Raw genomic sequence first — 26,709 nt, forward strand, 5'->3', positions numbered from 1 at the left:
GGAAGTGGCATTCGGAGTCATTTTTTTACTCTTATCTGATTCCAGTTTTTACCAAAAACATGCCTTTGGAAGATTCCTTGAGACAGATTTACACTGGAGTCACAGAAAATTAACTAGTATGTGAAAGAGTGGGAAGAGCACTGGACAGAGTCACTTTCTGCTGTGGGATTGAGTAGTACAGTCCGTGTCCCTAATCCTTAGTGTCATCACATTAAAATAACAGAAGTCATATTTTCACTAAACTCCCTTTCAAGTTCTAAAACTTTCTTTTGTTCTGTTCTACTTGCAAATCCAAACTAGAGCTCACCTCTTTAGTGTGATATCTTGGTCCACTGAGCCAACAAACCAAGGACAAAAATAAGACGTCCAAAGTGGAGCCTGAGCCTAGTGATGACCTAGGGACTGAAGCCACAGCCAGATAAATTAGCCGTGGGGGCGTAGCACCGGCACTTGATACTGTTTCATATTACCTTTGTGCATTCAGCCACATCATTTGAGTCACTTCTCTGCTTCTCTTTGTTTATCCTGGACAGTCATGGAAACCCACTGAAGGATCCCGTTACCTCTCTGTTTGAGGAGATCCCTCTCTCAAGTGTTAGCTTGCCCAGTACCTATAAGGTTACCTCTGTTGCCATGGCTGTAAGTGAAAGAAATCTTACATCTTAGGCCAGGCTGCAGTTTTTAAAGAACTTTTACACTTCAGGCATGAAAATCTTGAATTCTCTCTAAGTCTTAATTAAATACCACCACGTGAAATTGCTGAGAACCAGGCAAGTAGTATTATTACTCTTGGTTGATCCATTGTTTGGTGAACTCCGTGCATGAGTCAAGTAACTTTGGCAAACAGTATGAGAACTCAGAATATGGTGCCCTGGATTTCTGGAGTGGTGGGTAGCAGGGAAGCAAGGTGGGGCCGAAGTACGTAAAAGAATGTGGGGCTTTGCCAAACCATGCATTCTCTTCTCTGCCTGGAACAAGATTTTGAGAGGCCCCACCTCTTCACCTCACCATCACCCTTCTCCACCAGAATTGTGCTGGGGCCACTTGTATAGGTAAAAGTCCACATGTGAGTTGCGTGTTTGTCTGCCCACTCTTCTGGAGCTGGCTGAGCCTGGTACTGTGCACGCTTCAGCTCCTCAGTTCAGCATTTTTAATATTTAATGACCATTCTACAATCGACAATTATTGGCAGCATCCTTAAGAGTATGTGTTGAGGACTATTTATCTGCTGAGCTTCTATTTACTAAATTGCAAGGTTTGGTGTTTAAAATATTGTTCAGATGACTCACCTAAGGTTCTGATGAGGGAAAAGGGGTCACAGGGTGTCAGGGGATTTGGCAATAATTATCCACATATTTTATTCAGCTTTTGTTATTTTAATATCCTAAATACTCCACTTTTTGTGTTCTCTAAGATTTTAAGACAAATTTGACTTTAAGTCTGGGCCTAATTTCCAGACTTAAAAGCATTTCCTCAGAGATGCTTTTGAGCCCCCTCCCCCTCCTTCCCCACCCCCTCTCTCTGCAGGAATTTCTTCTTTGAACATAAGGAATTTAACCTTCTAAAATTTAATCTTGATCAACACCCACCTCACCTGTTGGATTAACTGTTCCACCGTCTTTCACCAGATTAGAAAACTACTGCCTCTTGCCTGAAAGACAGAAGGCAATTGATTCGTACAATCAACCTGGCTTCTCTTTGATTTTATAATCTGTTTCTAGAGATTATAGGCGAGCTTTGAATTCCAAGGCTCTGGGCCTGTCAGTTTTTAAGAATAAAGCTTTGAAGCAGATCCCCTGCCTCAGGTTTCAGAAGGGAAACAGATATTGTAAGATGAAAATTTGTTTTCATTTTGTAACGTAAGGGAAACACAGATAGTTATCACTGGATTTTTGGTTTATTTTATGGCTTTTAAAAGAATTATTATTATTAGTTTTCTTTTTTTTTTTTTTTTTGAGAACCCCAGTCAAATCACTTGGAAACCTGAGAGAAAAGCATAATCCTTTCAGAAATCTTCACTGAGCTAACTGCTTCTGTAAAGCTCTCCAGTGTGCATTTACTTTAAAACTTTGTAATTACTCACCATTGATGCAGTTGGTATGAGAAAAACTCTCCAGCCCAAATTCAACAGGTAGCAAGAAGAAAGAAAGGTTGAAGGGCAGGTGCCAGGCTCATGAGTCCTGTGTTCTTATGCACTGTGCACTTTGATTTCCTAGTTACACTGGATTTAGGCAAGGAGAGGATAATATGGATTTATTTTAGCATGTGTCAATGCTTAGAAGCTAACACACCTCAAAAAAATTTTTTTAATAAATATCCCTCCATACCACTCACTGACGTATTGTTGTAACATATTAGATGATGCAGTAATGATATTAACATATATCACCACATTTCACAGAATAAATGAAGGAACATTTGAGTGTTATTTACAGAGACAATACTCCTGTCCACACACCTTATACATTCCTACCTGGTTACTGAAAAAACATTCCTGTTTTCCAAGGCCCAGAACTCCTATTTTTCTTTGGAATCTTGAAGGATGAAAAAATAATAAAATAGTGGAAAATGGATCATTAGAGTTCATCAAACTTCAGTACAAAGGAGCAGAATTTTAGTCTTCTGAGCATTTGCTGTCACAGATTCCTAAGGCTTCACGTTTTATCTCTAACGGAATAGATTTTAATTCAATGATGTGTCATTGACACAAAGTGAATTTACATTTTTAACACTATTTGCATTGTGCATATAAGAAAATAGCCATGCTGTGACACAGAGAAAAAAAATTATTTCAGGAAACCCTAAACAAACTAATTCAAGAAAATCTGCAGAGTTTAAAAATGAATTTGCAGAAATAAGAATTATTCATTTAGAAATTGTCTGAATTTTCAGCCTCAAAGTCATTCATGTTTCTTCCAGAATACTGCTCTCTAAACAAAATTCCCCACAGCTAATTAAACACACACACACACACACACACACACACACACACACACACACAGTGTAGCTTCCCCTTAACCCTGGATGCGTCTCTCCGAACACCCCCTCCCTTTTCCCTACAATGGTATGATCTGCATTTGCTCGTAAACTGGAGGTGCCAAGCTGTGACAGCTTCCCCAACTCCACGGCCATTTGCTGCAACCTGCTACCTAAGGCCGCTTGTGTTCAGTGATGTTTTCATTTTCACCAACAGGGGCAAATTGAAGTAGACAGTGAAACCATCTTCAAGTTAGCAGCGCTTGTTTTACAGGTAAGAATCCACCAGTTGCCTCTTACTCACTCCTGTCTGTTTGTTGGTTTTTGTGAACTGCCTGCAGCCCTGAAACTTTTGTGTGGGCCAGTGGCTGGGTTTTTAAGCCAGCTGGTTCTCTGCTAGAGCAAAATGCGAGCCACCGTTTCTTTTCTTAGTGAAGTTTGTGTGAGCTGTAGGTGATATTGCATCTCGTCAAGGAAAATGAAGTTTAGACTGCTCTGGGGTTAGACCATCCTCCTGGAAAAGAACTCTGGGTTACTTGAATTTGGGAGGCACCAGTTGTTACAACAGCTGTAATTTTCATTCAAATTTAGTAACTTTTGTATGTATTTTCTTGAGGGTGAGTTAAAGAGCCCTTTAATTCTTAAAGGCACTAGTAGCTGAAACACCGTGTATATTCCATGCTGATTTATTAAAAGAAAATAAATAGCATGTGTTGACTTACCTGTGTCATGGTTTAAAGGTCTGCATCCAGACTAAAAAGTGTGCCACCCAAAAAGACAAGTGTTTATCATATGATCTTAGAAAAGTAAAAGGGCGTATAATCATCTGTGCTTTTTCAGATACAGTTTTCTCTTCTGTTAAGAGTAAGAAATATTTCACGGATACTAACGTCGTCTTATCAATGCCGCATTCTTCTCTGTGGCCCTAGGGAAAGTGTTCCTTGTGGACATCCTTCAAAAACAAAACTCAGGCACTTTAAGAGGGGAAAATGACCAACAATGAAATTTATTTAGCTTCTTTAACATGAATACATACTGATCTCATTTTCCTTTGTTTTTTTTATTTTTAGGAATCCAAAGGGGATTATACCAGGTAATGGTTCCTTTTCTTATACTACTATGCAAAATAACCCTGGCTGAATCTTTTTGTGCTGTTATTTTAAATAGCAATGAATGCAAAATCAAAAGAAACTAGATGCCAAGACAGGAGACTGAGACCTGGTCCCTCTTCAAATAGAGACCTATTCTTTTTGTGATTGAATCCGGGAATGAAGCTTTCTTACAATTTTTCAAGCTAGAGTGACAGTGAATTATAGACTAAAGCCCACTAAAGTTCTATTTTCTGTCCTCTGTTAGCAAGTTGACGAAATCCGTAAAGGTTCGGTAGCCTGTTCTGATTTTTTAAACTATATAGTAATCCTGTGTTTGCAGAGTTACAGCCTATGCACAGAAAGATTAAATCCATCAGCTGTTTAGTTAAGGGATTAATAGGGGCTTTCTTTCTGCAGCTGCCCTGAAGGGGCCTCACCCTTCATGCACTTGCCCTAACAGTTGTATTGTTGCCACGGGGACGCTTACTGCTTCTAACCGCCTAAGTGGCCACATCGTCAGTGTTTATATTTGAATTCACCCTCTACCTGCTCCATTTGGTCCTTTTAATGCAATAGTTGTAGTTGGAGAAGTAGACACAGTTAAAGGTGGAGTCAGAGCCTCCAATTAGAAACAGCTCACAGGCCAGTGACCCATTGAAAGCCTCCCCTTCACCATGTTAATGTTCCACTCTGTAAATGTCCCTAGATTATTTACAGATCACCTAGGACTCATTCCCAGCCAAGTCTTTCAATAGTGTGCTTCTTAAAGGACTGATAACCAAATAATGCCCTCCAAACTTGAAAAACTTGCAGTCACGGAGTAATACTTCCCTTCAGAGTCTCTTAAACACTCTCCTCATCCGCCCATTCAGTCTGGTAGGATGACTGATGAGTCCACTTAACACACCATCATCCACTCAGCATGCTCTCTTATTAAGTTCGTTTTGTGCTATATTACTGGGTTTAAAAATTTTTTTAGGTCAGGAAATATGCTTTGAAGGAATCATGCAAATAAACAAACCCCACTTTTTTAAATTAAAAGAAAATATCAGGGGATAAGAGGAGGATAGTTTCTAGACCATTAACCTTAAGAGCTGCTGTATTCCCCACAGTTGTCTTTGCTAGAGGAGCCATATTTCCTAGGAAGATCAGATATGCAAAGAATGCCATCATGCAGGGGGGGTGAGTCTGACGTTGATTTATAGATGAGGGCTTCAAGGCCAAAAGCTAACTCTGCAGTCTGCGGACTGCTAACCCTTCCTCCCCCACTTTCTCCCTGTCAGACCTGTGATGGACACCCTCTGGGCCTCATTTCCTCATCAGGAACATGGCACCTACCCCATAGGGCTGTTGTGAGATTAAATGTATGTCAACATTGCCAGGGCAGTATCTGGCCTGTAGCAAGCTCTCTATACACTTTGACTAGTGGTATCAATTACTGTAGCATCCTTAGTGCCCTCATCAAGATCTTCATTTTATTCTGTCTCTTGGCAACCTCTGAAGAGACTTTTAGGACTAACGTGGGTCTTTAAAAGATAGAGTAACATTTTAGGGGAAAGAATAGAAGAGAAAGATTGATTCTACAAAGCTTCCTTAGGCAAGATCACTTGCCTATAGCAGAGGTTTCAAAGGGACAGTCCCTTTGGTTGCCCAGACCTTTTGGCCCTAAGGCTCCAAGATTGTAAGTTAGTTTGGCCAACCTCGAACCTGTCGTTCTCCTAACTTCAGCTTGTTCTTGGTGGTTTCCTGAGTGATTGCTAGGCTGAAGAAGTGGAAAAAAACTGTTTTGAAATTGTCTAAAGCATGCTGAGTAGTAGACAGAACATGGGGCTGAGAATCCAGAAACTAGGACCATGAGTGAGCCATTTGTCTTTTCTGGGCCTCGGTTTCCTCATCTTTAAATTGGGTTTAATGAAATAGTGACTTTGCAGGGTGGTTTTGAAGCGAAGAATGATGTGGAAGGACCTTCTAAATTCTAAATTGTTTGGCAAGCATTAGTTATTGCTGCTGAAGGTAAAAGAAGGAATTTTAAAAAGGGAATTTTTGTCATTGGATTTAGAATGAAGCAGAATTTTGGTTGATTCCTAACCACCCCCTCCCTATCTGACCTCCCCCTCCCCTGAATGGAGAGGATATATTTTCCCTCTAAAAATTTGTTGTAAAAATAATTTAAGAAAATCAGGCAACATAAAATATCATGAGGCAATGTTGTATAGTGCTTAGAGCAGAGATGCTAGAACCAGCCTCACTGAAGTCCCAGGTCTGCCAGTTATTTACCTGTATTATCTTGAACAAGTTATTCAAACTCTCCAAGCCTCAGTTTCCTCATCTATAAAATGGGACTGACATTAATAGTATACATACCCAGCCAAGTCTTTGAATTGGATTATGAGGATTAAGTGAATTAATATTTACAAAGTGCTTACAACAGTTCCTGTCATCACCACTTTGATATTCCATCAAATCAATGGACTGATTTACCACTCCCCTGTTGTTTCAAACATGAATTGTTGCCTCTTCTTTGCTAATATAACTAATGCTGTGATAAACATCTTTGTGTCATTGGGATTGTGGTTACCTGTGATTATTTTCTTAAGTGACATTTCTCAGGTAGGAACAAGCAAAGTGAAATTCCTTAAAGGAGGGAAAGTGCTGAAGTGGAATTTACACATTCTTGATATCACTGAATGAAAATTATAGAAAACTCTTTGATTTATCCAATGGCATCTACTGAATGCCTAAATGTGTCAGTCTACAAACCGAGGATGCACAAATACGCAGGCTGGGATCTTCCTTCCTCAGAATTTGCATTTCTTTGAAGGGCTGTCTCAGCGGCAATTCCAAATTCCACTTTTCTGTTGGTTACATATTGGTGGCTGCAGCTTTTGGCTTTTAAAACTTCACTGAGTTTACTCACAGAGGTTTAAACATGGACCATAAATATATCCTTGATTACCTTCCCAGCCTAGGACACTGTGGCTTTCTCAACTAAAACAATGATTAAGCCTGTAATTCTTCAGGCAGCTGGGGTCCACCCACTCCTTGTGAGTATCTCCCTCTTTCTCAAATTGAATCATTTCTAAGGATTTCCCCTTTCCCTTCCCACCCTTTTTCTCCATCAAAACTTCCTTCTTTACTTCTCTGTATCAGAATGCTTACTTTCTCAGCCCTCATTCTCCTCCAGTCAACCTGACCAGAAAAGAATGTTATGTATATACTGTCTGCTTTCTACATAATCAAGCCCTTGCCTGATTTCATTCACTTTCCACCACAATTGTTATCATCATCATTTAACAAATTAATGGACGGAAAATTTAGACTCTAAGAGACTATGTCCCATAGCCAGTTTGCAGATCTGTTGTTATTCCACCGCACACCACCACCTGCACATACCCCCCATCTCTTCCTATGACTTACATTTGATCATTGTTGTTGACTTGTACAAATCTCTTAGTTTCTCATTGCATAGACACCCTCCAAAACCCAACCTGGGTTCTACTCAATTCAAGGCTCTACTCAATCTGCATTATACATTTTAATCTCCCATATGCTACTGTTCATGCTCTCTTTTCTTCTCTCCTCATAGCCTATACTATTTTGCCCTCATGACTTTGCTCAATCTCTTCTTCCTGGAATGCCTTTAAAAATAACAATCCACCCCTGTCTATTTTGCTTCCTGCCCTGTTTCCTTAAGAATATTTTAAGTTATCATAACCAGTAGGAAGCCTGGCTCTCTGAAAGTTAATTAAAATAGTGGAGTGGGGATTTCTATTTTCTTTAAATAGTTGACAGTCTGAATTTCCAAGTCAGCCCTTCAGCTGCAAAGATAACAAGCTACTCGGGTAACACAAATGCAGAGAATTCCCGAACGCTGAATGCTGACACGGCAAGGAGGCAAAGCTTTATCACGGAGCCAGCCACAAATGAGTTTGTAAAAAGCAAAGCAGTTTTTTTTTTTCCTTTCTTTTTTTTTTTAAAGATCCCGAAAGGTGGAAGTTACCAAGTAACTAGGATTAGGGCACCTCTGCTTACAAGAAAAAGTGAGTGACTACAGTTTACAATTCAGTGTTGGGTCACAATCACAGTATATTGTCCCCCAGCTTCAAATGGGTTGTGATAATTCAAACTTACAGCTGTGCTACAAAATGCAGCTATTTCCCATGGGAAAGGAACTTCTCTGTATGCTCCCGGAGTAGTTAATGAAAGGGTGGGGGTGGGAATCAAAGACTTTAAACAACTTCTCCTCCTAGTTCTTACACCTCTAGAGCAAGAAAGCTCTAAAATATCATTCCATTTCCGGGGCCTTTAAAGTCAGTTAAAGTAAAAAAAATAGCAGTTCCCATTGGGCTAAGTGCTATGGTGAGTACTTACTCACATCAATGCAGAAGCAGTAGTCAAGACAGGAGCTCTGGAATTTAACTGCTTGGTGTATAACTGGGTTAACTAACATCTCTGGAACTCAGTTTCTTTTTAATTAGGTGGCATTGTTATTTTTTTTATTAAGGTATCATTGATGTACACTCTTATTAAGGTTTCACATGAAAAACATTGCGGTTACTACATTCACCCATATTATCAAGTCCCCCCCAACACACCCCATTGTAGTCACTGTCCATCAGGGTAGTAAGATGAGGTGGCATTGTTATTATGTTTAACATTCACACCAACCCTGTGACAATAGGCACTATTAGCATCCCCGTTTTGCAGACAGGGAAACTGAGCTTTGGAGTAAGTGGCTTGCCATCTGTCCCACAGCTAGGCAGTGGCAGAATTAGGACTCCATGCTAATTTCTCCTCTTTACCACTGTCAGGAGTCTCCTCTTTTGTATTTCAATACAAACTTGTAAGAATCATTAGTTTTCTTGCTGGCAGAATAAAGAAGGCTGACTTGACAGAAAAGGAATGTCTCTGTCTTATTTCAGGCCAGGGTTTTAATGAATAAGCAAAATGCTTTTGTGAAAAAACTGTTGAGAGCAGCTTTTCTCTGTCCCTGTGAAATGACTGTGTTTTAGGGTTTGACTTAAAGATATAGACAAGTTCTTCTGTATATCAGTTCAGTGCATTAATTAATTTATTTTTAATAATTCATAAATACTTGTGCTTGGCTGTTTTATGTAGTTTACAAACATCAACTTATTAATCCTCATTTTTACCCAATGAGGTTGGTATATTATCTTCACATTAAAAGGGAGATTAAGAAACTTTGTGAGACATTATATTTATATTACCATATTATGGTTTAACATTTCCCAATGGGTTGGCCACATGTTAAGAGTTGTTATGTTAAATAAACAAAGTAATTAAAAATAGGGAACCATGGACAAATAAGTCTGGGAAATACCTGGTTAAAAGTTAAACAAAGTTCAAGCTTTTTTAAAATAAGTTTCCAGTCTGCTCCTGGACATGGCAAATCTCCCAGCAGACACATAAACAGTGTTTCCCACACTTGTTAGTGATGTGTGAGCATCTTGCCCAACTAGTGTTCTGTGGACTCCACTTTGTAAAGTGTGGGTTTATATATTTGCTGAAAGCTCAGTATTAAATTGCCTTTAAAAGATAAGCAGTTTGGGGAAGTCTGTTCTTCTTATGCCCTGTTAGATTCATTCTTCTCCTTGGTTTTAATTCCATTAACTCTTAGGCAGGGTAAACATTCATCAAGTTCTGAACTTGGTTTTTCTGAAGAGCCTTGAGTTTGGAAAGAATATCCACCCCTTACTGTGGGCATTTTTCCACCTGCTCTAAGCATTGAATATCCGAGCTGTCCAATATCATGCACTTGAACCCTCGTTGTACAGCTGTTGAACTAAGGAACGACATAGCCGTGACAATTCAGGTAGACAAGAACTGATCTATGGTCTCCAGGTCTCCTTGATTATCTCACACTTGCTATTTTAACCTATACCTGTGTAAGGAGGCCTACTGGGTCCTTGATGTCCCCGATAGAAGCCACTGAGGGACAGCAGGCAGTGGGCTCTACCCTAAGTGGTGTTATCAGAGGAGTGGCCTGAGTCTAATTTTAGTCACTTGAGATAGCTTAGGAGTGAGGAGGCAGGAAATGAGCACTGGATCACCAGGCCCCTTGGAATACCTCTCCTTTCCTTCATCGTTCCACTCCATTCATTTTTGTGGATTAACTGCCTCAGTGTGCGAGGCACTGGACCAGCAAGAGCTGTAATGGAGGCAGACTGACTTCCTCTTATTGCTGAACCACAGTCACACTGCATCCTTCATAGGAGACACTGGGAAAGGCCTGGGCTCTGGGTTCAGACAGGCAGGCTTGAGTTTGAAACGAGCCTTCCTCATCTGCTGGTGGTGTTGCAAACCACCTACTTTGTTGAGAGGATGAATGACATAAAGCTCCTGCAGGGTGCCTGGTACGGAATAGAGACTTAGGGTTTGCTTCCACTTCCCACTAAATCCCATTTACTCTCCGGTGATGCAGGTTTTTGCTGCTGCTGTTTTTACCACCTTACTCGTTTTTAAGCACACACAGTTGAGTGGTATTATGTACATTCACGTTGCTGTGCAAATTGTCACCACCTTCCAACTCCAAAACTTTCCATCTTGCAGAACTGAAACTCTGTCCCCAGTAAACACTAACATGTCTCCATTCCTCCCCCTGCTAACACCTTTCTACTCTGTCTCTGAATTTGTCTACTCTACGTACCTTATGTAAGTGAAAGCACACAATATTGTCTTTTGTGCCTGGCTTATTTCATTTTGCATAATGTCATGGTTCATCCATGCTGCAATATGTGGCAGTTTCCTATATTTTAAAGCTGAATAGTACATTGTACATATGCCACATTTTATTTATCCATCCATCCATGGGTGGACACTTGGGGGTTCCTTCCACCTTCTGGATCTTCTGAATGATGTTGCTATGAACACAGAGTTGCAAATTATCTTTTTGAGGCCCTGATTTCAATTCTTTTGGAAAGAGAGATACATTTTTTAACAAGAATCCCTGGCTTCCAGGTACTTAATTATATTCCGCCATTAATTGGGGCAGGGGTGGAGTGAGGCATGGAAGTGCAGGGATAGCTGTCAGATCCTTTTTGTAAATCATCAGATCTTATCTGTCAAAATTAGTTCTTCAGGAGACTAGTACTTACAGCAAAAAATATTGTTATAGGTGAATGTTTATTGACATGGAAAGATGATTGCAATATATAAAGTAGAAAAAAATAAGTTTTACATATTTAGCATTATATATAAATATATAAATGTTATCTGTTTTTCTAAAAAAAATATACCAATGTATTCAAACTCATAATATGTATATAAAGAAATACAGGTCAATAAGTTGCCCTATAGTACAGAGGCTTCTAAACTTTTTGATCACATGGCCCCATTCATTCTCCATAAATTATATTTCTTATTTATTTATACAATTATATACATGCAGAAACTACACCAATGCCATATACATTATAAAATGATCACAAAAGAGTAATGCATCAAAAGGAATGAGAGTAACTTCTCTCATTCAAAGAAATGGAGCAAATATATATCATTAGAAGTTCTATTATTTTCTTTCCTGCACACACAGACCTTTCCACCATCTTAGAAACTGGAATCATATAGATTCTGAAGTTAAGGCAAAGCTAAATTTGGTTCCAGGTTCCTCCTCTCACTGGTAAGCCATCTTAGCTAAGTCATCGAACATATCCCTAAGCCTCAGTTTATTCATCTATAAATAGGGATAATTATGGTTCTTTTTTAAAAAAACATAAATATTGGGGTATTATTGGTATATAACATTGTGTTAGTTTCAGGTATACGACATAATGATTCGATATATGTATATTTTGTAAAACGATCCCCACAGTAAGTCCATATAACATGCATCACCATACGTAGTTACAAATTTTTTTCTTGTGATGAGAACTTGTAAGATCTACTCTCTCAGCAGCTTTCAGATATGCAGTGCAGTATTATAGTGTTTTGCACACTGCCTGGTTTATGGCAGGGGCAGATAAAAATCAAGCTATTATGATTGTTGCCATGACTAACAGTTGTCTCACGTTAGAAATACTTACAGTTTTCCTTCTTTGCACATCACTGTGTTGTCATTTATTGACAGTGAAAATATAGTGTACTTGTCAGAATTTTTTTAAACGTTCTTTTATATTTTTAAAAACTCAGAGCTTAGCACAGTGATTTAAAGATCTCCCATACCATGTCCTCTTTCAAAGTGAATGTAAGATTCGTGGACTACCACCCACTTTGCCTAACGGAAACTTCCCAGCCCAAGGCATATCAGGCCTGTCCCTGCCAGCCTGAAGCAGCTGGCCTCGGATTCCCCACAGCCTTGGGGGGGCCCTGGGCAGGACCTGCTGGCTACAGAGGCCTGGGTGCCTCTCTGAACAGGCTCATTCAGCTCTGGGCACAGAGGCCAGGCAGGCAGAAAGAAGCAATTAAGGCAGTGGAAACCTACGAGGCAAAAACCTAATGGCAGGGCATGCTTCATGGGTGTGTGACCTGTGCAGTCACAGGGAACCCTGCTCAGGAGCCCCCAAGCATGCTTGGTTTGATGCTCTTCTGTCATTACCTTGCAATTCTTAATGATTTGTAGTACAAGGGGTCTGCATTTTCATTCTCCACTGGGCCTTGCAGATTGCCTTGGTGTTAAATGGGTTATTAAAAGAGAAGGTCCTCTGGTAGGTGTCTAAACAGGTATTCCATGGAGAAAGGTGGAACCACACAGAATTCTACAAACCTGCTTTTTGATGTATATGTCTGGGAATCTCTCTGCCCTTTCTAATTCCAGTATGCATGCTCTCCCAGGTTTGAGGCATGGGGTAACATATGGGTAACATAACCTCTTCCTCGATGGGCTGCTGTGAAAAATCAAGAAAGAAAATGCATGTGAAGGGGTTGGGGGAGTGCCTGGCACATGGAATACTCATTTCTAAATGCGTCCTAAATATCCAGTCCCTTAATCCTTGTATTAACTCTATGAGCTAGGTAGTAAATATTATCCTTATTTTGCTGATGAGGAAACCAAGGCCCTGAGAAGTTGAGTAACTTGGCCACGTTACACAGCTGGCAAGATGTGGAGCTGGGATTCAATCCCAGGCAGCTGGTGGCAGAGCTCATGCTCTTGCACCGCCTTTATGCACGCTGCTTTTATGATTCTTTGCTAGGTGCCAGGTACTCTTACTCACTGTGTTATCATTTTGTCATCAAGTTGTAGCTGTTGAGATCCTTGTACTACAGATGTGGAGACTGAGACCTGGCAGCCAAGGTCTCATATCTGTTCCACCATAGGTGGAACTTGGATTTGAACCCCCTTCCTTTTAATTTCCACTCTGCTTTTCCACTTGATAATTCCTCAAAAATGAATCCAAAAAAATGTTTAACAGTATCTCCCCAACCAGGCTGATAATGCACATGCGGGGAGACCTTGGGGAACTCCTGGACCCACCTGCCAGATGACAGTGCACAGCTTGTTTCTGGCAGCAATGCCTTATCAGCCCCGTAGCTCAGCCCCGAGGATCCCTGTAAGGCTCTCACCTCTTTAAAGTCTCAGTATTCCCGTCTGTGATATGGGGTGGTGATCTTACCTGTGGAGAAGGATGGGTGCACGGATGATGTGACGTAACCCATGTCACGGGAGCAGGTCAATGCCTTGCGTGGTGTACGTATTCTAAACAGTTAAGCTCTTTTGCTCTTTAGCTTTTAGGGAAAAAAAAACATTGTGCCTGTGTTTGAATAGAAAAAAATGTACTTTTGTTTTTTTGATAATTCTTAGCAATTCACAGAGCCCATTTTCAGACTGTTACCTCATTTGGACTTTACAATGACCATGTGAGGGAAAAGGTTTCATCTCTTTATAGAAAACTAAAACAGGATGGAGGAATTCTGTTTGATCTCCTGGATATTGAGGGCTTTGCATTTCACAGCTTAAAGTAGTATGCATTTTAAAACACTTTGCATTTTAAAGCTTGAAGTCAGTAAACAAAAAGAAGAAACCCTAAGTTCTACCTTGTATCTTTAAACAGCTACTGACACCACAGTGAGGATCCATCCTGTGCAGGCAATAACTCTCTGAGCTATCTGGGTTCTTAATTTCCCTCTCCAGGAGTGAATGGGGCCATCACCCCGTCACTGCTCCTTGGCACCAACATGAGAATCAGCCTGGTTGGGCTTTCTGATAGTGAGCGACTGGCTAAGACATCTGCCTGTTGGGCACTCAGAATGAATAGAATGGGGGGACCTGAACTTACACTCCTCAGAGTACAAACCGTCCAGAGTCTACCTGAGCTAAGGAATGGCATTTTGAGGGATGACTCGCACATTCCTTCACTGACACACAATTCAGCGCCTTTTGGTTTGGTTCAAGCAACAACGAGTGGCAACGTAACACCTAGTCAGTCCTATTATCTGTGTTCAAATAGCTGATGTGATTAATCCAGTTTTTGTGTGATCAGGGAGGACACACTGAGTCACATGTGCAGGAAGAAGGGATAATGCTTTGGGACCTCAAGTTGACCACAAATAATTTTCACTTGTCTAGTAGGAAATTTCCCAGGAAAGAAACAAATTTCTTCAACTTTACATTCTTTTGTAAGAAACCCCTGTCTGCATTGATTGCTTTTCTTCCACGTGCCCTTTTTTCTAACTCCAAATTTGTATGAGAGAGAATTTTGTTTAACTGTGGTAAAATATACATGCCATAAAATTTACCATTGTAACCATTTCTGAGTGTCTAGTTCAGCAGTGTTGAGAGTGTTCACATGGTTGTGCAATCCAGCTCCAGAGCAGATGGATTCATCTTACAAAATGGAAACTCTGTGCCCACCCAACGATCCCCATCCCCTCCCTCCCCCTGTGCCTGGCACCCACCCTTCTACTTTCTGCCTCTAAGAATTTATAGAATATTTTTATTTTAACTATATACAGATTTTTCATGTTAACCTGCTTCTCATCCTAAATCATTCTTACGGGTTGTGTTTCTTCTGAAAGCTGAAGATTCAAAGTGGTCACTTCTGGAATCTCAGCAAGCTGGCTGATATTTAGAAACATCTCTCCTCACCTTTTCATTCTTATTAGAAATTCTTTAGATGTAAGAAAAAATAGTTTTTGACAGTTGATCCCTATCAAGCATGTGGATGAGTGAAGTAATTTGTCCTTTGTTATAAAGTAGGCCACAGAAAAAATGTAATGGCAAAGGAATTCTAGCTGAAAGGACACTATTCCCACCTAGAACACAAGCAGATATCTTGCCTTTGAGTAGAGTTCTGAGGTAAGGAAAATCTGACAAAAATTCCATGGTTTGGCTGTGTTGTTGAAAGAGCAAGTTTCAAGACTGAACTTTACCAGTTACTGTGGAATCTGTCAACCAGTCATGAAACTGCTTACATTTTGGGTGTTGGAAAGTTGCTTCCAAAGTTCTTGTCCTGCGTGGCTTATTACCAACCTTTAGGCTTGCCAGATTTAGCAAATAAAAATATAGAATGTCCACTTAAAGTTGAATTTCAGATAACGAATAATGTTTTCTTTAAGTATGTCCTTAATATTTAATCTGGCAACTCTAATCTAGATCACCCATTGGGAATTCTTCACTGTGGGAATAATCCAACCCCCGCCTGGTCTGACTGCGGTGGGAGAAAGTGGTAAAATCTTTAGCTTCACATGCTATGATCAGAAAGGAAAGAACACATTTATTAAGCATAGGAGGTGCTTTCATGCCAGTCTGTTGTCATCTTCCCAAGAGCCTTGTAAGTCAGTTCACTATCCCTATTTTTATAACAAGGAAACTAAGGTTCACAAAGTTTTGTTTACTTAATAAAGCCCACACTCCAACCACCATGGAGACCTGGGACTGAATCCAGGTCTAAGTCCAGACCTTATCATGCACATCACAAGTCTAGGGCCAGCAGCTGGCTGCTTGGTCTGTTGGTTTGTTTCTAAGTATATGGAAGCTCTGTATCCAAATCCTGCCTGCCATGTGCTTGCTCTGCTGGAACAGGTGCGCAGCTTCGTAGCCTCTCTAAATCTGTTTCCTTATCTGTAAATTAGAATTTGCACCTATGTCTAAATTCATTGTGAGGGTTAAATGAGCTTCCATAAGCAAAATGCTGAGTGCTTGTCTGCCACTCAGCGGGCTCCTGAGACGTGCCTTATGTCTCTGAGGGAGCTGAGGCGCAGCAGAGACCTGTGGGGATGCCTGCTCACACCAGAACTGGTGATAAAGCTTATTTTTTTCAGGATGAGGGAGGGGCCCCCTTTCCCAGCAGCTGTGGGGGGCATCCCTCCATTCAGTAGGAGAATCCTCTCCATTCTCACTTTCCACTTTGTAAGTGACTACAACCTGATTCGACTTGAGGTGTGATCAAGAAATGTTTACAAGGGGTGGTGAGGAAATTCCAAGAATGGAAAGACTCTTGTGACTTGGGAGGGGAGGGAAAGAGGTCTGGCCCAAGTAGCCAGCTTTTCCGGCCCTCTCCCCCACCCTCCACCCCATCTTTCCTGTTCCCTCACCACTGCCTCCTCTCCCTCTTCCCCTTCTGCTGCTCCGACCTGGAGTCCCAGAAAACCAGTCAACCAGCTGGTCCTCAGGACCTAGCACCCCACGGTGCAGGGCATCTGGTGAGTCTTCACGCGTGGGGTAGGCCTTGGTCCCCCATCTGGGAACTCAGGGGTTCATCGGCTGGCTGGGGTTTGCCTGGAGGGGTGCAGAGTGTGAACGGCACTTTGTTTTGGGAAATTACCTCAGTCTGTTGGCAGTCTTCTAATTATTTGCCCTATTGGTAATGGCATTACACACTGAGTGGATTTGAGCCCCAGCTTTCTGCCTCTATGTGTGATTGAGTAGAAATGAAAGTGATGGCTAGTTTCCTATTTTCTCCATCTCTCCCAGGCTTTATATCATGTAGCAGAAACTTGTCAGGGGTAGAGATCTTACTATGAATTTTGGGGGTCACTATGAAAACTTGGGTGTCAGGAATAACTAATGTGGTTTAGAAGCTCTTGATAGGCTGTGGGGCTTAGTACCTAAAGTGAGTATCAAGTGAGTTTGGATACCCAGGTCTAAAATGCTGCTGGAAATGACTAGAGTCTGATTTTGTAGATTTTAAATAAAATTAAAATTTTTAACTGAATTTGGTATCTTTGCTACTAAGGGCGCATGACAGACTGTTTCGGTTTTTGGTTCAAGAAGACTGAGTAATAACACTGAGTGATTATCTGTGTTCACATCTCTCATGCAGCTTAATCTAGTCTTTGGCCAATCCAGTTTAATCTAGTTTTAAAAAGCCACTGTCTGTCCTCACCCAAGAAACCAGCATTTTAATAGAATCATTCAGTGGACACCATAATGATCAATTTCGAAGCCCCAGGTCAAGCCAACAGAAGCCTCTCTTCACTCCCCACCTACTCCTTCCCCATTTTCTGTTCTCACTTTTTGGAATCCTGGAGGAGTTAGGGTTTGTGGTCAAAGCAGAGGTTTGGTGTCACATCTGCTACTTCCTTGCTGTGTGAGTTTAATCTCTCTTAAATCTCAGTTTTCACATCTGTGAAATGGGGATGCAGTCCGAGTGTTTAGCTCAGTCTTTGCCACCTAGTAACGCCCAGGGAGTGAGAGCTGTTGTTCAAAGCATCTGTGGGGAGACAGTGTTCTTGGCATCCCTGCTGTGTCAGCCTCCTGGAGTCTCTGGAAACTAACCTCCTGGGCTGTGCTCAGCATCCTTAACCTTCTTTCCTATTTTAAATGGTTGATTCCTAACTCTTTCTTAAAAATTCCCCCGTGCTATATGATGCATTTATTCCATTATCCTATTGCCATTGTTCTCAAGCCATTTGATTAAAATATTGCTGGGTCCCACCTTCAGCCCTCTGACTCTGCAGGTCTGGTGCTGCCGAGAATTTACATTTCTAACAAGTTCTCAGATAATACTGATGCCGCAGGTCTGCCGGGGGAATGTGCTAACTACTCTGTTTTCTTACACTTGTCACCTTTAATATGCCTTTACCTAGGAATTAGTAGAGAGAAATTCACTGTTAGAACTCCCTCCTTTTGAAGTCAAGGAGATAATAAACTTGATTCATCATTGAAAGCCAAGTTTCCAGGTAACTGGGAGAAATCTGATTTTTTTTTTATTTAAAAAGAGTGACTTGAGGGTAGTTTAGCCAGTGAAAAACTGATCTAAGTAAACTGACAATATACCTTAAACTGCCAATTACCAAGTGTTGGATCAATGCAAGTAGATTAGTGGAGGAAACTATTGTTTATACACATTAACCAAAATTCTTTTTAATATTGACAAATGTAAGCAAACTGTCATCCTTAAATACTGGATCCAGCTTCAATGCTAAGTAGCTGACTTGGCAATGTTATGCCATTTAGCAGACATTAAATGCTCTTTTTCTGACTGTTATGATCATTACCACATCCCATTACTTCAGTAGAATGCAAAACTTTGATGGGACACCACAGATTTCTAGCAAGTAGATAAGGAAGTGGCTTAGCATCACGGTTGGTACAAGTTAAGCCAGAAGACTAGCAAATGTTTCTAATTAGAACAATTCCTAATGACAGTAAATCTTTAGTTTGCATGGAACCCAGTATTAAAATAGCACTCTCGGCTATGACTTGCCCAAGCCCTCAGAGGCCCCTTGACACACCCCTTTTCTAATTTCTGATGATAGTTAGGCTACATGATAGACTTTACCTTGAGTATTCAACAGCAGTTAACTACAGCTTTTTCACATCGGCACATACATTTGTGTGAAATCCGGATTTTGAATTATGCTGACATGCAAATGAAAAGACTCCAGACCCATTACTTTTTAAATAGCCTAGTTTATATCTGAATATGGTGAAATTTCTGCAGACATTTCCTTTGGAGCACTATATTCTCTATGTGCTTTTTAGGCACCTTGGTTCTGGATTTCAGTAAGGAAGAGCTTCAGCATAGAAAACAAACAGGAAGTTTGGAACTTGGGCTTTTTTTTTTCAAACTGTGCTGGAAACCTAGGATGTCCCCACACTAAGCACAGACAGCTGCAAACTTCAAGGGAACTCAATGATTCCTGTGCCCTGGGAAGACCGGCATCCACAGTTTGCTGATCTCCTAGACTCTCTTGCACTCCGACCACAGAATGGCAGGTGGCCGGTTGTCACTGTGAGCAAGTTCCCAGTTAGACACCAACAGGTGCACACACTTGCTGGGGTGGCTGTTCCCACACAAGTGCTCCCGCACCCACAAAGGGGGCCTCACTTTCACCAACTATGTGGCCATCTCCAAAAATGAGTGAGTTTGGCACATTCCTATGGGGCTTTTGAAGTCAGTAAAGAAAAACAAGAGTCCATGAAAGGGGGCTCTGAGAAAGCCAAAAGGAATCATGGCCTGAAAAATAGTCGCAGTGGCTAAATGGTGGGTAACAGGGTTCTTCGTTCAGTTAAGCTGTCAGAATAGGAATCTGGAATGCCTAAAGGAAGGGTTGCAGAGATAATCAGGTCAAATGCAAGCATGTTCTTCATTGTGACGTCTGAATGCCTGCTGAAATGATGAAAAGCAATTTCTGGCTTAGTTAGTGAGAAGTAGCAAGTCTTGTAGAAGATTTATGGGCATTCTGTCTGGCTAGGACCTGGAGAACCAATCCCTGTTAGCAGTTCTGGTCAAGTGCATCTTTAAAATAACACTTCCATTGCCCCTCAGGTCAGGAATGTCCAGGCAGGGTGAGTGCATTTACTGCTGGGGGAAAGCAGAGACATCTCCATCCAGGCCGTGCTCACCATACGGCTGCTTTCAGGCCCTTCCTCTAGATTATGAAGTTGATCTTGATTCCTAAAAGCAAGCTTCCTGCCCTGCCCTGCCTGCTGGCCAGCCAGACACAGTCTTCTGTGCGAAAGCCAGACCTGGCTTCCCCTGCAAGCTCAGTGGATCCACAAGGCCTCAGACTGCCCAGCAAATTCCCCAACCCAGGGGCTCTTTGGAGGTTGAACAAATAAGCACTCAGTTAACTGTCAGTCCACTCAAATGTGAAATCCTGCTTGATCTTAAACTCTGAAAATGATTGGGATTAACTTTAGAACACTGTGCTAGTGTTTCTAACCCCCCGGTGGTTTCATTTTTAGTTGGTAATTTCTAACTTCTCACGTTGCACTGATGCTCTTCCCCTCTGAAAGGCAATGGACTTGCTCTTCAGCACTGACATTTCTACCCACTAGCTATATTGGGTTTAGTTTTTGATGTGAATTATATCACATAGAAGAATGCATAAAACCTGCATGCATGGTGAGGAATGTTGCCAGGATCCCACTCACGCCGTTGTATTGTGTGTATGTGTGTGTGTGAGAGACGCCAAAATCCTCTTTCCTCAGAGATGCTCTGACTCTACAGCACATATCTTATTGCTTTGCCTCACACTTTTGTCACCTGTATATGATTCTCTCTAGTTTCATTTTCCTTGTTTTGGAACTTCATGCATGTAGAATTGGGATATATATATATTATTTTGGGTCTTGCTTCTCTGCTAAGTGTTTGTGAAATTCATCATATTGTGTGAAGACATGGTGTATTTTCTTTGCTGTATGGTATCCTATCATATGAATACCCTACAGTTGTATCATTTCTACTCTTACAGAATAATTGGTGTTTCCTATATTTGTTTTAGTGTGAACAATGCTGCTGTAAACCGTATTCTCTTATGTATGTTTCTCAAGGGATAGGACTAGGAAATGATCACTGGGTCACGGGGCATGCACACCAATTGATATTCCCACTAGCAAAATATGGGAGTTCCTGTGGCCCTGCATATTCATGCAAACTAGGTGTTGTCAGAGTTTTACAAGTTTGGCAGTCTGGGGTGTTAATGGTAGTTCACTGAGGGTTTAATTTTCATTTCTCTGAGTACTCATGAAGCTGAACAATTGCTTCTGTCTATTGGCCATTTGGATTTCTACTTCTGTGCACTGTTTGTTGGAAGGTCTAACCCATTTTTCTGCCAGGCTGCCTATCTCAGCTCCTTCAGATCCTTCTGGTGCATCTCTTCTAGTGTTACAACTAAGTCCACTGCTTGTTCATCTCAGCATCGGAGATGCTTGTTAAAAAAAAAAGTTATTAAGTACGTTCTTATAGGAAACTGATCTTATGTATTCATAAGGAAAGTATATTTTACAATAGCACAAATGACCAGATTTGGAGGAAGAATAGAAACCTTTTTTAATGCAAAGAAATAAGGCTGCATTATTTCCTGAGAATGTAATCATTTGGGATGGTCTAGATTCCACATTTGCCAAAACGACTTATGTGTCTCTTTTATTCATGCACTACTGACAATTTGTACTGTTAATAAATTTTCTAAAACTAGAAACGACATGGAGAAGCTGCAAAGGCATCTCCCTACCCATTCTTTATTAATAATTTATGTCAGAAATTGCAAGGTGATGGTGATGGTCTGCTGACATATTTTATGTGGCCTGCACCATGTTTTAGCTTCTATTTTTTGTTTTTTGTTTGAGACAATATTTAAAAATCTGTGTTGTGAGATGCTGGTGCTTTGGGAACACAAGAACTAAAACCATCTTAAAGGGCAGCAGCTTCAAGCCTTCTGTTTTTCATTTATTCTCAACCATGAGCTTATTGAATAGAATGATAGATAAAATTTCCCCTCCTATGTCTTTTGGCTGACTGTGTTGCATAAGTTAAAAGCAACCCCATTATATGACACTTGCTTGTACATATTAGGTATACAGTATACACTTAATACATATTTGCTAAATAAATTAATGAATTTATGATAAATAGCTTCTATTCTAGTGTGGTCTTGATTGCCACAAAATTAACTATAATCCAAAGAAGCAGGTGACTGTTAGGCTGAGTTCTTGGAACACAGCATATAATTCGCATGGACCCAGAAGATAACACACATAGTGGTCAGTAGTATGATTAATAACAAAAAATGGTGTCCTTAGTCTGTCATTTTAGAACATATACATATATTTGTCTTTCAAAAAAAACACACAAGCAAACTTGTTTGAAAAGGAAATGGGATTTAAAGGACAGAGCATAAAAGAAATTATTAAGAAAAATAAATATCATTACTGAGAGTTGACAGGTGACCTTTAATATGAATAAATTGGATTGTGGTATATTTTGGTTTTCAGGGAGCCCAAACCAGTTTCCCAAGATTGTCAGTGTGGTTAGGCCATACACCTCAAGATTTCAAATGAATAGAGAGGTTTATCCTCATGAGCCAAGTGACTTTTTATTTCCTGTGTGATTTGTAAAGCCGGATCTTTCACCTTTAGGAAGGGCCATAATCCAGGTTCTGAAATGTAATGTTGACAGGGTTGAATCACAGTGTCTCCAGGCTCAGTGACACCACTTCTAAGTCTGTGTTCTTACTGAAAGTCAGTCATTCATGTAGTTTGCTCAGTGGGTTCCCTTGATCGCCCTGTGGCTAGGTAAGGCAGCTTGAGGACAGAACCAGAACACTTCCTGTAGGCATCGAAAGAGAACCACTTACACTAAACTCAGTCAAGTGGCAAGAGTGCGTAATTTCTAGCACAGCACAGTACAGTGTGGGCCAAACTAACCCTGTCTGCAGGCCATGCTTGGTTCCCCAGTTTGACCTGTAACAACCGATCTGTTGAGTATTGAATGAATGTTTGGAGAGGAGATGCATTTTGGCTCAACATTTTGTCCTCCAAATGGGGGCTCATCTCTTTCAATCCAATGATTTACAGTGGGACACCCCCAGGGAAGCTAAATGTAAAAGTGCGTGCATGATGGATTTTGGTTCAGTGTCTTCATTTGTAACGAGGGATGAGGATGAAGGGGAGCTGTGTCTTCCCAGAGATGAGAGGGCTCGTGCTGGCTTTCTAGGACACTGCTCTGGGAGGTTGTCTGGAGCCCGGTAATAGAATACAGTGTTTATGGTCTTGGCCTTTAAAGCCAAGCAGACTGGGCTTGCCCTCTGGCTCCTTCACACAGTAGCTGTAAGCCCTTGAGCAAGCCGCTTAGCCTCTCTAAACCTCACTCTTACCTGTAAAATGAATAATAATAGCATCTACTGTATGGGAAGAGTTGTGATGAGACTTAACTGAGGTAAATAATGCCCCAAAAGTGTTCTGCCTAGTGCTTGGCTCTTGGTAACCTCTCAACAAGGAGTAGCTGGTGGTAAAGATACGACGAGGTGGGAAGTAGAAGGAGAGGAGTTACCGACATGCTGTTCAGTGAACACCGGTTCGATCAGGATTTTGAGTAGCCCTTTCATGTCCTTATCCTCGGCTCTCATGACGCCTGGAGAGTCAGGTCTGTTTCCTCATAGACTACCTCCTTATGAACTTGAGGCAGTGAGAGTATTTTCTCTTTCAGTGCAGGACTGATTGTGACTGTGTCATATGGCCTGTTCTCCCTTCTGTTAAGTTCCATGAAGACCACACCCTTCTCTTTTGAAAACCAGAACTTTGCCATTTTATAGTTAGATAATAGCTGACCCCACATCAGTACATTTTAGTTCAATTGTTGCACCTTGAGGAGTGCCTTGGGTTTCATTAGAAATGTGTTTTTGTGTCATCTTCTGGTCAAGTGATTTCCACAGGTGGCCAACTTGGTCCATTTTATTTCAGAGGATGGTAAGGAAATAACAGATGAGTAATAGAAAGGTCTACATAAACCTTTTTATTGCAGTGATATCTATTATGAAAATTGGTGATACTCTGTGAATGGTTTTATGATAACCAGTATTCCAAAATGGTGAATATTGTGTAGCCACTAAAGGTTAATTATGAGGATTCTGTAGGAACATGGAGAAAGTGTATAAAAAACTTTGAAGAATGCTGTGTGAAAACAGAATACAGAATATGCAAGATTATAATAATAATTATGTAATAAAATAGATATATAACAGGAAATACATAATGAAATGGCTGCAAGTTTATGAGGAGAGTAAGGAATTGGATAGTGGCAGTTTAACACTGTTATTTTAATTTTTTGAAATCTTTTTAATAAGTTCAAAATGCCTGATGACCTGGGGAGTTGCCAGCCGGGGGGCTGTCTCTGGTAGAGCCCACAGCCTTATTCGTGCTGACATTTTGGTAGAGCCCGATGTGTGATACTTATTTTTCAGATTTCATTCGGTGACTCTCTTGGGTCATATTTCAGGTAACAATGACTATCATTATTCTGTTACTCTTCTTTTTAGTGATGAGAATGCCAGGAAAGATTTAAAATCACTGCCAGCCTTTCCAACAAGAACTCTGCAGGAGCATCCGTCCCTTGCTTATTGGTAAGCCAACACAAGATAGCAGGTGACCCCATTATCACCGCCTCCATTGACAACTACATGCTTTGCTTTTTTAGGAAATTCAAAGAAACACAAGTAAGGACAATCTCAACCTGCCCATCACATGTGTCAGAGTAACCATTAGCAGACCTTGATCCTTTCAGTGAAAGGATCTCGTCGAAGCTAGATGGAGATCATTATACCAACACTGTAGTCATTTATAGAGTGGCTGTGTGCCTTCTCATTTGAGTGCATAAAGGGTCTGTACAGTCTGCTTTTCAGTGAACATCATATATAGGATGTACACATCCACTGTGTAATGTGGCCTTCATCTAGCAGAGTGCAATCTAAGTGCTGTCAAATGCAAATTCCTTAAGCAAAGCTTTTCTCAGTAACCAGAAGTTTTCTGAATGAGCAGAGTTTTCCTGCTCATTGTGTATTTTGAGTTGTCTTATTTGTATTTTAAGGAATCCATAGTATTCATTTCCATATGACATTTTTCCCCGAAAAGTACTTTTTTCCCCTTTGAATTACTTACATTCCCTTAAAATATGTTTTCCTTGATTTAAGACTCCAAACCCTGAAGATGGTTTTCCTTCCACAAAAAAACTGGTTACAAAATAAATACTTAACATGAATAGCTTCAATATGAAAGTTGGAGTACATTTCCCAGGTAAATAGTAGAAATAAGTGCTGAGGTTATATTGCATCTTGAGCTTGGAACCTTCTAAATGAATCACTGTGAAGTGGTAGTTTCTTTAAAAAAGAAAAAGACTGTTTACCATTGATATCCGGTTGAATAGAGATAAAAACATTTACTCTTCTCGGTTATACTTGAAATATGACTAAAAGAGCTACAGGTCTTAAAACAGGGTACAGTAGCTGAGTGATATTAATAGACATCAGCCAAGTTCTCTCCTTTTCAATAAGTTTTCCCCTTTTCTCCTAAAGCATTGTGTTCCCAAGGGGTGACAATAGAGTATTTTAGATTGAACACAGACTCAGAAGCAGTTTGAATTCTTTGTAAATCTTTCTGAATAATTTAAGGAAAATGTCTTTAATACCTAATACTTACTGATCTCTCTTTTATAATCCTCTTAATTTCCCCAGCAAGGCTCTATAACTAGCATTTAATAATATTGTTTTGTACTTCTTGTATTCCATTCAGTTTTGGCAAAGGATATTAGTTTTTCATTTGACAAATATTTCCTTTTCTAATACGTTTTTTTAAAATATTAGTATGTGTTATATAAGTATATTATACAAAATATAAATTAAAAAGTCATGACAAGGCAGTCAAATGTCTGATGTTCAGGAATTCATGTCCTATAGAAACAAAAGCCAGCCAGCATCTATCTCCCAGACAGGTTGGTAAAGGCCTTCCTTCTAATGTTTCTCAAGAAGCCACCTAAGAGTCTTAAAATTGAGCCTGTACTGCATATTATCATGCATCACCAGACTTTTCATTTCCTTGTTTTACAGTGAGGACAGGGTGATTGAGCATTATTTGAAAATTAAAGGTCTGACTCGGGGTCAAGCTGTGGTTCAGTAAGTATCTTTCTTTCCTGTTGCTTAGATATAATTTCATATCTTCTGTTTGAAGATGTCATCTGAAATGAACTCTGTTGTGTAGTTTGTGTGTAGATAGTCCTCATCTAGTTAGAAATATCTTATCATGAATTGTAAAATGGCTTGGGTCATTACATACATTAGTGTTATCAATTTAGATAACTGCCACTGTCAGGCAGATAACAAAAATGAGGAATTTAGGCCAAGTATATGGCAATATGGAATGGTGGGGACTGTGGTAAACTGGAGAGCTTTTGCCCTGCATAGTCAAGACTACTCAGCTTCAGAATTCAAGGGAAATGTTGCCAAATCTTCTGATATTTTCCAAGAAAACCTGGAAACTCCAATTTTTTAATCCCGATTTTAAACATTGCAGAGTGATTTTAAGGAGATTTTGATACACTGTGAGCCAGATAGCACCTCTCTTGAGGCTGCTTGGTTGCCTTGTTTGTGACTCTATTTTGCATGAAACACAGTGTTGATGTTGGATAATCTATTTCTTCATGCTACCAAGAACACACCATGCATATATTTCAATAGGCCATGATATAAGTCTACATTTTAGACTTATTAAATTATCATCCATTTACTAAGAACAGTTCACAACCTATATTAAAGTTGTAAAATTATAAAAACTAATGTAGTATTATTGCTATAAGAATTATAGAATAACTTTTATGACCATAGGATTTTTTTTTAAAAACCTGTTGAATGTAATTCAGAGCATGTGAGAAATGAAATTGTTATTCCCCTGGTCAGTGTATAGATTTCCCCCATACCCCTCCTCATTCACTAATCTCATTTTTATCATAGCACACCTTCTTCGATCTTT

The 26,709-nt window shown here is 40.3% G+C and overlaps 1 protein-coding gene across 5 annotated transcripts in view; it reads left to right on the forward strand.

The window, feature by feature from the left end:
• FRMD4B (FERM domain containing 4B) overlaps positions 1 to 26,709 on the forward strand; it is a 322,173-nt gene that overhangs the window by 258,629 nt on the left and 36,835 nt on the right. For all 5 annotated transcript variants that reach the window (XM_057507519.1, XM_057507504.1, XM_036877716.2 and 2 more), the window contains 4 exons: positions 3,194 to 3,250; positions 4,047 to 4,069; positions 24,228 to 24,311; positions 25,791 to 25,856. In XM_057507519.1, coding sequence (XP_057363502.1) covers positions 3,194 to 3,250; positions 4,047 to 4,069; positions 24,228 to 24,311; positions 25,791 to 25,856 — 230 coding nt within the window. The remainder of the gene's footprint in view (positions 1 to 3,193; positions 3,251 to 4,046; positions 4,070 to 24,227; positions 24,312 to 25,790; positions 25,857 to 26,709) is intronic.

Source organism: Manis pentadactyla, chromosome 1, assembly GCF_030020395.1.
Source record: "Manis pentadactyla isolate mManPen7 chromosome 1, mManPen7.hap1, whole genome shotgun sequence".
In the NCBI taxonomy this organism is placed as follows: domain Eukaryota; kingdom Metazoa; phylum Chordata; class Mammalia; order Pholidota; family Manidae; genus Manis; species Manis pentadactyla.